General features: G+C 36.7%; 1 protein-coding gene across 1 annotated transcript; it reads right to left on the bottom strand.

Annotated features, from left to right (window-relative positions):
• LOC109849707 (protein WUSCHEL-like) lies at window positions 2,207-3,738 on the bottom strand. The gene is made up of 3 exons (XM_020419575.1): window positions 3,274-3,738; window positions 3,104-3,180; window positions 2,207-2,818 (listed from the first exon to the last, which is right to left on the bottom strand). The coding sequence occupies exons 1-3, from the start codon at window positions 3,644-3,646 to the stop codon at window positions 2,432-2,434; spliced, it is 837 nt and encodes a 278-aa protein (XP_020275164.1). The 5' UTR covers window positions 3,647-3,738; the 3' UTR covers window positions 2,207-2,431.

A 14,247-nucleotide genomic window follows, 5' to 3' on the forward strand; every position in this document is an offset into this window, starting at 1 on the left:
GTGTGTTTGTCGGTTTCGGTGGGTTTGTTGCTTGGATTTTAGCTTTTTTCCCTTCTGCAGCTCAAGGTATAAAACTTTTCCCCTCTTTTTTAGACTTATGTCTTCGTGCTTGATGTGATGAAAGGAATCTGGTAGTAGAATGTGTTGTTCTTGATAATTCATTACATGTATAATCACCAAAGAATAGGGTTATGTTTACTAAATTTCAGTTAATTGTGTGAAATAGAATGCATGATATTTGTGTGAATGTGTTGTTCTTGATAATTGTGTTTACCAAAGAATGTGAATGCATGAAAAAGAATTGGGTTATGTTTACCAAAGAATAGGGTTAAATTCATTACATGAAAGGAACCTGGTAGTAGAACGTGTTGTTCTTGATAATTGTGTGAAATAGAATGCAACATTAGTTAAAATAAATTTTAGTATAATTAGATTTCTTGCCTTTCAAGAAATAAATATTTGTATTAATTATCTGATTAGTTTTAAACTGAAATAAGTAGACATATTAAGTTGTAAATGTATGCTAATTTTGAGCTTGTGTAGCTCCTTGGCTTTGTGGGGGTTTGGCTGTTATTTGGAGCTTGTGTAGCTCCTTGCCTTTGGGTTTGTTGCTGTTTTGTTTTGAGCTTGTGTAGCTCCTTGGCTTTGTGGGGTTTTGGCTGTTATTTGGAGCTTGTGTAGCTTCTTGCCTTTGGGTTTGTTCCTGTTTTGTTTTGAGCTTGTGTAGCTCCTTGCCTTTGGGTTTGTTGCTGTTTTGTTTTGAGCTTGTGTAGCTCCTTAGCTTTGTGGGGTTTTGGCTATTATTTGGAGCTTGTATAGCTCCTTACCTTTGGGTTTGTTGCTGTTTTATTTTGAGCTTGTGTAGCTCCTTGCAGTTGATATTTGACAATAATGATGATTAGCGTTTACTGAGAATGTAATCTAACTTACAGTGTTTATTATATTCAGATGAGGCAAAAGGTGATGAGATTGCAGCCTACATTGAATTGACAATGTTTAGGCGAGGCAATCCATCCTTAGAATGCAATATGTAATAAACTTGTAAGTTATAGGTGGGGCAATCAATTTTGACAAGTTGATCTATTCCTGAGCCATACAATATCAACTAGAATTTGTACCCAATTCCAATAACAGTTTTCATTACAACATCAATAGTTTTTACAAGTACAAGTACATGACATGCAGTTTATCATAATTAAAATAATACAAAAAATTGCTAATAAAATTATTAAAATTTTCCAAGCTAATAGTTGATTTTCGACAAGTCTCAATTCTTTATTCATCCTTTTTGATTGTAAAATATATTTATCTCCGTACCTATTTTCTTTGACATATTGGCTTCCATTCTCACTTATGTCTCCTCTTTCTCAGCTCATTCGAAAAAATTACATTCTTTATTTAGGAATTTTGCACACCCCCAATAACACATTCCCTTATTTTTACCATTCTTGCATACTTTCATCAGTGTTCGGAGATTGCAGTCGCAATAAACTTTATAATTTTGGGAGCACTCTTCTGATATCATATTGATGTCGGGGAGGCAAATTACAAACAATGAGAATTTATAAATTGTTGAGAAATGAGAATGCATGGATAAATTTGAGGCCTCAAGTTGAATTTATAGCCTCCAAGACCTTGGAACTAGCCGTTGCTACAGTGTTTTAGCTTTGAATATTGAGGTAGTTAGTGGAACTAGTCGTTGCTACAGTGATTTTGTGATGATCAGTGAGCTAGTCGTTGCTACATTGTTGATCCCTAAAAAATATCATTCTGAACCAAACTAGATATTAGGAATTAGAGGGTTTCTATAAAAGTGAGATTCTATTTTTCCATTGGGTAAAACAAACATAGAATGCAAAAAAATGGGATTCCATAAAACTATAAACTTGTTTTTAAATTTTGTATGGATTAGGTTGGAATCCATTAAAAAAATAGGATTCATAATCCTATTCCTATCCTCTATTGAACCAAACAGGCCCTTATCCAATCTTGTTGACGAGTGTGAAAAACCTTTCAAAAATTCTGATCAGTCTCATAAAAAAATTTCTGATTTGTGATCTGAGCTCAACCAGTTTAAATCTTGAGACAGTAGCTAGAACACAGCACAAGGCCTAGATGTGATCCTGCCCAAATCCAAGTCCAGCAACTGTTGAGGATAAAAAAACTGCACTCTCTCTAGGTTAGAATGTCAGAGACCCAGTACCGAAGCAACAGAAAGAAAGATGCAACTCTCAAACTACAGGGTAGTAGCAGTCGTACACATACAACATAACGTAGCACAGAAATTTTAGATACATTTCATGAGAGAGAGGAACAACTTGTTTAACTAGAAGAGCCTAAGTACGAACACCAGTGCTAGCTAGCTACTCTAGATTTTTAAGGCTAATTAAGTAGTAGTCAGTACGTAGTGCTGCTACAGAGATACTTGAGATCACATGGAGTTAAAACCTTGGGTAGAACAGTAGTAGGAGTTGAGGGTGAGCTCAAGAGATGCAGCAGCTCCATTTGCGGTGTAGTGATGGTGATAGTTATCCTGGTTCTGGTTAACACTAGTAGCAGTACTCAAGTAGCAGGCATGATAACCATTTAGTTGCGCGCAGTAATCAATATTGTTGCAACAGTATTTACTATCATCATCTTCTTTATCTTCTTCTTCTTCTTGATCTTTGGAATGAGTGGGAAAGAGAGGGAGGGTTTCGATCTGTCGAGTCACCATGGTAGGTGGATCTTCATCCTTGATGTAGTGATACATCCATGGCATTGTGGGCTCCATCACCACTGAGCCATGGTCTCCACCTCCTAAAGACATGCATGAGTCCTGCATGTAAACCACACATAACATTATGAAAAATCGGTAGTTAAATATATCAGTTTTCATAATCTATAATATTGCTTATGTGGTGGAGATTTTTTTTATCTTAAGAATAATATGCATGCATATTTTGACTTTTTGTATTGGCATGCAGTTATTTAACACCAAATTTATGGCTATATTCTCACTGACATTTGCTTACTCTGATGCTTCTTTCATAAAAGAAGGGCAGCACTAGCATCAATAAAAAATAAAGAAAGAAAAAGGAAAACAAAAGTGGTGTATACTTACCCTGATGCTTCTCTCCATGAACGCAGTAGGGGAACCACCATAATCATAGCCAACATCGTAAAGACCAGACGAAATCCCTGCACATACAAGGGTGAAACTTTTGAACAAGCCCATTCTTGGAAAATGAGGGGAAAAGTAAATAAAGAAAAGAAAATTTAATTAGAAGAGACCATAGTTAGGGACAATGTTGGTGTGGGTATTGAACTTGTTGCTGTCACTGTTGATAATGTTGTTATTGTGAGTAATATTATTATCCATTGTGAGCTTCTTCTTCTGTCTCTCTCTGGCCTTGTGGTTCTGGAACCAGTAAAACACATTCTTGCCCTCAATCTTGCCATATTGCCTAAGCCTTGCCGAGATCCTTTGGATCTGCTCAGCGGTGGGGGATCTAACACCATTGGTGTAGTAGAGCTCCCTCAGGATCCTGATCTGATCTGCGGTGGGGATCCACCTGCTGCTTGATTGCCTGCAAAGGAAGGAAGGGGAGGTGGAGGAGCTCCTTCCTCCATTATTGTTGCACTGGTACTGATTACTAGGATCCATGTAATCTTATCTTGATTAGTTGCACTATGTTGTGTTTTTGTTTGAGTATTTGAAGAGGAAGGAGATGAGTAAGGAGAAAGTGAAGGAATGAAATGAAGTGGAGCTAGAATGGGAGGGAGGAGGGTGGGGGTGAGTATTTGAAGAGTCAGCTACATTTTGTCGGTTCCCTCTGGTTTTAATAGACTTTTTTTTGGCCCCCCAACCCAACCCAACCCGATTTTGAGCATTCTTTCTAAACTTTGTAGGGGTTGGACCTTGGACCACACTATTGATATTATCTTGGAAATAATTATACAAACGTCATTTAAATTATGAGAGTTTGGTGTAACTAACAATAAATCATAGATGATCTTAGAGTGTGTTTGTCTACTTCACACTAATCTAGTTAAGGCCTTAATATATTATAATTGAAATTGGTTCAAAGATAACCTAGTTAAAAGGCATTTATTAATCTAAAAAATGAGCCCAATCTTAAACAATTTTTTCCTAAACAAATTTTAAGATCTTATCCAAATTAGTGCTATTATATGCTGGTTAGTGGGTGAGTTGCCAAAGAGGCTCTTAGGTGTTATTAGGGATGCATGGTCTATATTATGCGAATTTGATTCAGATATGATCTAATTTTATTGCAAAAACAGAATTTTATATTTAGTCCTATATGTTGGGTACCATGAGAACAAGAATTGTCATGTGGCTCTAGGTGTTTCCAACGGCGGGATCTGAAGAAGCACATTTGTTATAACAGTTATAAGCATAGTATTTTGTAGATCACTAGTAGAAAAACGACCAATCTAGACGAAAAAATTTCCGTCTAGGTTGAATCAAACTAGACGAAAATTTTCCGTCTAGGTTGATCCGTCTAGTTTGGGTCAAACTAGACGGAAAATTCCGTCTAGTTTGTCAAACGAGACGGAAAACTCAACCTAGACGGAAAACTCAACCTCGATAGTTAAAATATGGAATGAGATGTGCTGGAGAGAAGTCAATCTGACTAACTTCTTAACGTTGGTGTATGGTTGTTGATGTGTCTAGGGACACGAACTAACACATCAAGGATCGGGGATTTGTTCCGACCAAAGCCCCTCCATCGCTCAAATGAGTCAACTATAGGGGTTGTTTGGTTCAATTTCTATAAAAAAGAGGAAAAAGAAAAATACTCAAAATTTAATTTTCTTGTATTTCTATAAAATTTGTAGAAAAAATTTATAGAACTTAAAGAGTACCATATTTCTTATTTTTTGCTATTTCTTCGTTTGGTTCAAAGTATGAAAAAGGTTTTAACTTTATAGAAAATATGTTGTTTTCTTTTTCTTTTGTTTGGTTGTATAGAAAATAGCTTACTAACAATGCCCATGGGAAATCACATTGGTATGGTATTGATGTACTTAATTATTTTTTTAATATATGCATCAGATTTCTAGATGATTTCCGCCCATTTTGAGCAAAAATTAATTTCTATAAAATGGAGTACTTTTCTGTACTTTATAGAAATTTTTTCTGTAATTTTTTTAACCAAACATAGTTTATAGAAATCTCAAAAATATAATTTATTTACAAAACTGTCACTATCAGTCATTTTCTATAAAGTTTTCTATAAAACCACTCAACCAAACACCCCCATAGTTGAAAGAAATACAAACTATGATAAGAGGTTATGCACTTGCCAAGTGAAAGAAAGAAGGAGAATTAAAAGAGAAAATATGTGGGGAATCCCCTTTTCGTTCTATTCTCTTCTTGCCAAGGGTGCTCTACCTTAAGGGGTGGAGTCCTTCTTAGAGAATGAGCAAGAGGAGGAAGAAGAGAGAAAGATCACTTTGTCAAATTTCCCATTCTGGTCAAAAGGGTCCCCCTCCCTCTCGGGATGTTGGTATTTGTTATGTACGGAGTGATGTGACCAATGTTATCAAGATTGTTGGCGGTGGTTTTCACCCCTTGGAGAAAGATATCAAGCGGTGACAGACTTAGGAAAGAAGCACTTGAGAAATCAGCATGATATATGACTTTGAGATCTTGTGTAGATTGTGTATTAATTTTGGACCGATTATGTGATTTCTTCAGGAATGGGGCAACCAATCCAACTTGTTTTCAGCTCACTAAGAATATCGCATTAACATAAGCCATGACTCTTCATCTCAGATTTTACTAGGTTAGAGAGTTTTTTTTTTTGTCAATGAAAAAAACTTTTATTGATCGTCCAATTTTTGAAAATGTGAATACATCAAAACTTTACCAGATCATGTCTGGCAAGAATCTAAAATTACAGTCTTCTCGACAAGCTAAGCTAGCTTACATTCTCTCGGAGTAACTGATATGGTGCACGAAGTTTTTGTTGAAAGATCCTCAGATTCCTCTCCTTCCAAATCCAATACACAGTTGCCGATAATGCCATTCTTTTTATTTTCTATCATGAATCTCAGCCCCTTCAAATTTGTGCTATACCAATTCATAATTTGATTCCAATTGCATGATCTCCATGAATAGCCCAACCATTCCATCATTTCATTCTAGATATATGCAGAGTACTGACATTCAAAAAACAGGGGCTTACAGGTTTCCTGTTGAGCCGAGCACAAGACACACACTACAACAAATTGTACTTTTCCCGACGCTTATTCCTGACGCATGGTTAAAAACGTCGCCAAAAAGTATGTTTTTCCTGATGATTTTACTTAGCGTCGGCAAAACATATATTTTCCCCTACGTTTATAATTAGCGTCGCTAAAAGTAGATATTATTTGCGACATTTTAACTTAGCGTCGGTAAAAATGTATGGATTTCCCGACGTTTTTTTATTTTCGTCGGTAAAAGTATAGATTTTAACGACGCAAAAATATTCGTTGAAAATAAAGTATACATTTAGCGACGCACGTTAACGTTGGCAAAGGTGTAGCTTTTAGCGACGAAAAGTTTTGCGTCACTAAAAGTAACACTTTTGCCGACGCTATATTGCGTCGGCAAAAGTGTTACTTTTAGCGACGGGCAAAACTTTTCGTCGCAAAAAGGTAACTTTTACCGACGCTTTCTAATGCAAGTGTGTCGCCAAAAAAAACCCCTCTTTTTTTCATTTCCCCGCTTACTTCCCCCCTCTTTTTTCATTTCCCTCTCCGTCTAAAATGGGCCAAACCCCCTCCCCCCCTCTTAACAAACCTCCCAAATCCTAAATCACAGCTCCCCAAAATCTTGGTTCCCCAAATGCCCCTTCTCACCACCAAAATCCCTCGCTGCCCCCTCCTCCACCTCATCTCCATCGCCTTTGGCGGCACCATCGCCGTCGAATCCCGAGACCAGAAGCTCAACCAGAGCGCCGACGATCTCCTCGCCCTCACAAAGGCCGAGAGCGAAGACTACTCGACCCTCTTCACGTCTCGACGTACTGAAACTAGGGCTCGAGCTTCTCCTGTCGCCGTCATTTCTTTCCTCCCAACCCTCGGTGAGATCTCAAAACCCTAATTCTCTTTAGTTTTTCTCAGCGTCATTTGTCATTATCCGTTTCGTTCATTTTCCCCAAATTTCGATGTTTTGCTCACGATTTATGCTTTAATCTTTGCTTTTCTGAAGGAGCGAGGTGAGGAAAAGGGGGTTTTTTCAAAAAGGAAACCCTAAGGGAGTACAGATCCAACAAGGACGATGAGGTCAGTGTCCATTCTACAGATCTACATGAATTATTTCGATGTCCATTTTAGAATTAGGATTTGATTCTCATAGTATTGTGGTGTACACTCTGTAATCTTGGCAACGTGAGAAACGCTAACGAGATTAGTGATGGGCATTAAGCTATTGCATTGGAATAATTTTTGATAAAATGACGGTTTAATACGCATAGAAATAAAGTAATCTGTTATGGGTATTGTTTTAAAATTGTTAAGTGAGAAAATGAAGTTGGTCTCTGTTATTAAATTTATTGTTATAAAGCAAGCTATCATATACAACACTCGAAACAACACAGCCATAAAATACTTTTACAATTCAAATAACCTAGTTTCGATATACTTCAACAATCTGAGCAACACGGTCTCCAGTAAAATACTTTTACAATTCAAATAACCTAGTTTCGATATACTTCAACAATCTGAGCAACACGGTCTCCAGGTTCCGGAACGGTCCAAACAATGTGCCTAGTTTCGATATACTTCAACAATCTGAGCAACACGGTCTCCAGGTTCCGGAACGGTCCAAACAATGTGCTCTTCAGATTTTAAAAAAAGGTCATCTGTGTTTTTTTGAGAAATTCCTAGACCATTATAATATTTTTTTTCTTTTATTTAATTTCACGAAGTTGTTGTTAGACCCTAGAGGGGGGGTGATTAGGGTCTTATGCTAATCTAATCCCAATAAAATGCTAATTAAAATTATATAGATCAATATGTTCTTGCAAGAGATAGATATGAACAATAATAACAATAAGAGTATGCACAAATAAAATATGAGACAAGCAAAACACAAACACACGATATGTTTACGAGGTTCGGTCCCCACGACCTACGTCCCCGCTCCTCACCTCGAGGAGATATCCACTATCACAATCCGGTTTGGAAGCCGGAACTTCTACACACTCGGTTTACAAGATCACCGAAAACTCTCACACTACACAAACACTAAGCAATCACACTTTGCACACTAAGTGTAAGAACCTAGCCCGTGTCCTCCTCCTCAAGTGCTCGATTACAACCTCTCCCTAGGTTCGTCAATCGACGCCACTCCTATTGGATTTGACCCCGTCTCTCGCCTCACACTTCTCTCGGTGTACAAGTGTATTACAAGTGATTCTCACAAATAAAAGTTAAATACAATGATTTGTTCTCAATTAACAAGTGAGAACACAATAAAGCTCACACTCACTAAATCACACCCCACAACCCACAATATATAATATGGAAATATCAAGCTCAATAAGTGTGTGTGATAATAGTGAATGAAACTCAATAAATATAACTCAATGAATATAGCTTAATCAAATGAAAGTGAAATAATAAGCTATATAGGAAAGAGTTTAGAAAACTTCTCAATGAACAAGAAGAGCTAAAGAAATAATGATTCCAATAGGATTTGAAAGCTTCTTCTTGTTGTAGAAAAACTTCTCTTGAAAACAGATTGATGAAACAACTCTTAAACAGCTCTTAAACGCGATTAATAACTTGTCAAACAACAAACTTGGATTTTTTGGTTGATGGAGAGGAAGAGCAGTAATGGAGTATATATAGCACCCCAATACAACAGCTAGAAATAAGTAAAAGACCAAAAAGTCCATTTGAAAAAAACTACCCGTTAGGCTCATACTGACAACTCGTCGGTCGACCGGTACGGTCGACCGATTAGTTCAAAAACCCAGAGAAACGAAGAATTAAAGCTGTCGGTCGACCGACGGAAAAAGCGGTCGACCGAATTCGAAATTTCGGTCGACCGACGGAAATTCCGGTCGACCGGAAAACACTTAAAAATTTCTCAGAAAACAGACAACCGTCGGTCGACGATGAAAAATCATCTATATGATAGAAAACGTCAAAAATCGTGTTAAGTGTATATATATATATATTGAGCTTAGATATAATCATACAATATATGTAAGTAAACTAAACATATACCTAGGTAAATCCACGCAAATGAACTTGAATATTTAACACTTGATTTGCGTGTGTTGAAATACCTGAAAAGAGAGCATAAACACAAAACACTAGAAAGCTTATTAGTAATAAATTGTTTGCCAAATCATCATCAAAACTATAGGGTCAACAATCTCCCCCTTTTTGATGATGGCAAACAATATTTCAATTTATAATATGAAATATAAACTGATAACCCACATATAAGCCAAAACAAGAATAAATCATACATGAATGATCACATAAGTCATTTATACAACCATATATAAAAGAATCAATTTGTAAGTCATATGTGGTATTTTCTCCCCCTTTGACAACATCAAAAAGGAAAAAGGAAACAAATTAGGAGCAACACTCCCCCTGCATATAAGCACAGATAATAAAAATGTATACCAAAAGCTCCCCCTGTCAAATTGACTGAATGACATCTATTGAACATATATAGGAGCTAAAACAACAACTATCCATCAAACATATGCATAAACAATATAAGTAACTCAATTTCTACAAACAAAACATGATTATTGTCTTAACCATGCATTGATTATAAAAGGATAAACTAGCATAAACAATCACAAATCATCATTTCAGCATCATAGATGTGCATAAATATACAAAACATAAAAGGTCACACAAAACAGACATAAAAGGTCACATAAATCCATACATAGTTTGTTCCACAAAGTATCATAGAGTTATTACACTCAAATAAAACAGAGTTATCAAGTTTTACAACCCAAAATAGAACATCAAAACAAATATGAGCATCACATAAAGGAACTCAAATCAGTCATCACCATCATCTTCCATCACCATCATCATCATCATCACCATCATCATCACCATCATCATCATCAGAAGAGCCTGAGCCATCAGCATGGTCCTCACCAGAATCAGACTCAGAACTAGAAGAGGGATCCGGAATCCCTAGAGACTGACGCTGATATGAAAGAATTGTCCTAACATCCCTTTGAATAGTTAAGACCTGATTCTGAACGTTTGAGAACTGAGTCTCAAGACGGTCCAGTCGGTCACAAATATCAGAAGAGGATGAGGTAGAGGCTCTAGAACGGGAGCGAGAGGATGATGAAGGAGTGGAATCAATGGACATCTGCATTCTAGAAAGAGAAACATTATCAAAGAAATCTTTCTTGGCTTCAATTTTTGGTTCATTGGTGAGATTAACACCGAAGTGTTGAAAGATAATAGTGAGAAAGGAACCAAAAGGTAGAAATTTTGTATGCTTTGATGCCATGTTATTGAGAAACACAATTGCCCAATCTACTTTGATTTTGGCAAAAATGGCATAAACAGCATTAATCTTATCAGAAGCAAAGTGATCAAAACTACCGGTCTTAGGAATCAAGTTTTGAACAACGATTCTAGCAATGAGTTTGGCAATTGGATTGAGTGAATTGTTGTTCATAGCATAAGAGAGGCCGGGTTTAAACATGAGTTGGTTGACAGCTGGATCACCAAGCTCAACAGACATGAGATTAACATTACCTGTTGGGATTTGAAGAATCCCCGCAAGTTCGTTGGCAGAAAAGGTTATTGCAACATTTTTAACAGAGCGCAAGTTCGTTGGCAGAAAAGGTTATTGCAACATTTTTAACAGAGGAGGTAATGGTCAAACTACCATCAGCAGAGGATGATGTGGACAGGTTAATTGCAACATTTTTAACAGAGGAGGTAATGGTCAAACTACCATCAGCAGAGGATGATGTGGACAGGTTGACATAAAACAGATAAACTAAAAAAGGATAATAAGGAACTTTATGTCTCTCATCTAGCAATCTATCTAACCCAACATTATGAAGGATAGACTCAGTATCATACATGAATAACTGAGGATATATGATATATCTAGTTGGGAGAATTTTTAGTTTGCACAACTCCCTATATTTTTTGACAAGAGATTTAAATAACAGATAATCCTCATAATGTGAAGCTTTTGTAGAGGAGGAACTAGATTCAGGTTTGGATCTCTTTTTGGGAGGCTTGGGAGGCATGATAGATTAGGGTTTTGAAAAGATAACAGAAATTATCAACTTCCTGTAAACAATAAAGAATTTAGAGCAATTAAAAGAAACGCCCTAGAACAGAAACCCTAGATAAATATGAATAGACACTAAAGCCATGAAATAAGATCGAATAGATAGGAAGGAGATTATTACCTAGCAAAATCCCAGATGAATCAGATGAGGAAGAACCGATTTGAGATCGGCGGATGACAGAGGCAGGCGACCGTGGGAAAAACCGAACAGATTGGGGAAATTTTCAAAATGAGGGGAACGTGAAGAGTCGGGTCAAGGAGAAGATGAGGGAACGGCTGGGATATCTCCAAGGGTTAGATCAATGGTGATGAGCAGTTCGGGTTTGAAACAGTTATCATCTTAAAACCCAAAACCCGATAAGAACCCAAAATCGAAACTGAAAAATCTCTGGCGGTCGACCGGTGCGGTCGACCGAAGCAACTTACAGAGACATCGTCGGTCGACCGGTCCGGTCGACCGCGAGAATCTAAAACAGACAGGCAATGTAAAAACTTGTTTTTGAGGGATTTTCAATTAAAACCTTTAAGAGATTTGTTTTATAACATACCAGATGTTTTATAAAATATATGATTTTGTCTATTAAAAAACATATAAATAATTTATTTTAACAAAAGAATATAATTTGTCATTAAAGCTCAACAATCAATTATTCAAAACAATGACAAAAACAAAACAAAATAAAAAAAAGACAAAACAAAAAAATGTAAAAATTATTTTGGTACCCAAATCATTTTGGTACCACTAGAACTTGGGACATGACCCCTATCATTTAAATCCAAGGCCCTAGGGTTATGAACCCGTTTGGGCGTATTTTGTGCACCTATACGATCAAAGCAAAAATTGTAAACGTGACCCATACGATTGCAATTTGTGCAATATAGAGGTTTGAATGGTTTACGTTGACCGAAATGGAATGCACGTGGTTCATTTGCAAAAATAGATTTTCCTTTGTAATTATTTTGCAAATGAGAATTTCTTTTCAAATCGAAACAAAACATGGTCAAATGACCAAAACAACCACAATAATCACATTTATACACATGAGCATGTTTATGATTTACACTATGTGTGTGTACATGTGTATGTGATGAGGAAGCTTGATGGGATGCACAATCCTGTATAGGCTTATCAATTTTTGGTGCATTATGACAAAATTGAGCTAAATGGCCTTTAAGACCGCAAATAGAACATTTGTGAATTTTGTCATACATATGTGCATAGTGAATAGGTTTCTTAGAAGAACTAACATTGAACTTTGCACATAAGTCCATAAGCTTTTTATTATTAGCAATACAAGTGTTTAGTGTTGAATCTAAGGTAGATATTCTTTTTCTCATTTGATTCAACTCATCATTGTGCATACAAGCATTGCTACTAGAAGTAGAATAAACAAGATTACTCATCATAGATTTTAACTTATCTACTTCTAACATAGCATCACGTTTTTCATGAAGCAAACTAGCATTTTCAATTTTCAAATTTTCATTGCATTCTTTAAGAATTATATTTTCATTTGCAATAAAATTAAACTTAGTAGCTAGTGTTTCATGAGTGGATTTCATATTAACATACTTACTCTTTACATCAATATAGCAATTGTGTAATTTTTCAAACTCAAGAGCAAGTTCATCAAAAGTAATAATATCATCGTTATCGCATACCTCACTAGGGTTATCACCTAGTGGTATTGTACATGGAGATGAGACTTCTTTAGAACTCAAAGCGGGATTTTCCAACGCTTGTTGAATAGCCTCCAATTTCCCTTCATGTGCTTCAATAAGTTTCCATAAAGCGTAAGCACTATCAAAATTAGCAAATTTGTTAGAAAACGATGAGTGAAAAGCGCTAATCAAATATTCTAACAAAAGCTTATTCATGTTAAACAATCTTTTATCATTCTCACACCATTTGGATTTTTCCAAAATGGGAACAACATAGGCATCCACAATAATTTCCCATAAATCAAATTGATTAGATTGAACGAAAAGTTTGAATCTAATACGCCATTGAGCATAGGGAAAAATATCCAAACGAGGAATTTGTTCCACGACGCTGCCTTCTTCTCCTATTTGCAATAGGATTTCCACCACGTCAACGCGTGTCCTGAAAGCTTCAATGTCTCGAACACAATCTTCTCCTTGGATGAATATCCGTAGAGGGTGAAGTACATCTCCATACGCTCAATCCAATCATCGAGCTTTTCTACATTGACACTCCCATCATAGACAGGAATCTCCACCTTGAAATCTATCTTTAAATTTTGGTAATTATTTTTACCCCCTTGATGTCCAACAGCCCTAACAACCTCGGTTCCCCCGTCCGAATCAGACTTCTCGCTCTCTTCATCGGACTCGATGATTTTCTTCTTACCCTTCGAAGAAGATTCCTCTCTTTTGTCCCCTTTGTTAATGAGACCCACGAGCTGACTGAGCGTCGAACCGATCGTCTCGATCTTCTTCTCCATGGCATCAAGTCTTGTTGAGTTATCTGTTTCAGACATTTTCTCCTTCCTTAACTCTTGGGCTCCTTCCAAGGAAGTAAGGATCTCGCCAAGCTCCTTGTATTGCGAACGAGTCAGGACCATGCACAGGATGCCCCCTTCGTAGGATCTGATTGCTCTAATACCAACTTGATACGTGTTGCCGTGTGAGCAATACAAGAATAACTCAGATTTTGGACGAAGGAAAATACCTCCTCTAGATTATGAGTATGTAATTTACAATCTCTCACAATCTCACTCTAGAATTGAAAAACAAGCTCTCCAAATCTCAATTACAAGTTAATCTCTCTTGATTTAACTCTCTAATCCTTTAGAAACCCTAAAACAATCCCTTATATAGGAATACAAACGTGGATGGCAATTTGGTAAATAACTAGACCCAAAACCAACAGGAATTCGTGTGAACAGAATCCCAAACGAACCAGGAAACCCTCGATGAGTCGA

This window comes from Asparagus officinalis, chromosome 7, assembly GCF_001876935.1.
Source record: "Asparagus officinalis chromosome 7, Aspof.V1, whole genome shotgun sequence".
NCBI classification, from domain to species: Eukaryota; Viridiplantae; Streptophyta; class Magnoliopsida; order Asparagales; family Asparagaceae; genus Asparagus; species Asparagus officinalis.

Bases quoted from the DNA above. Each gene is read 5' to 3' on its own strand.
- LOC109849707 (XM_020419575.1), bottom strand. From the start codon at position 3,646: ATGGATCCTAGTAATCAGTACCAGTGCAACAATAATGGAGGAAGGAGC. The intron at 3,181-3,273 runs GTCTCTTCTAAT...TTGTATGTGCAG, and splicing joins CAACATTGTCCCTAACTATG to GGATTTCGTCTGGTCTTTAC. The intron at 2,819-3,103 runs GTAAGTATACAC...GTTTACATGCAG, and splicing joins TCATGGAGAGAAGCATCAGG to GACTCATGCATGTCTTTAGG.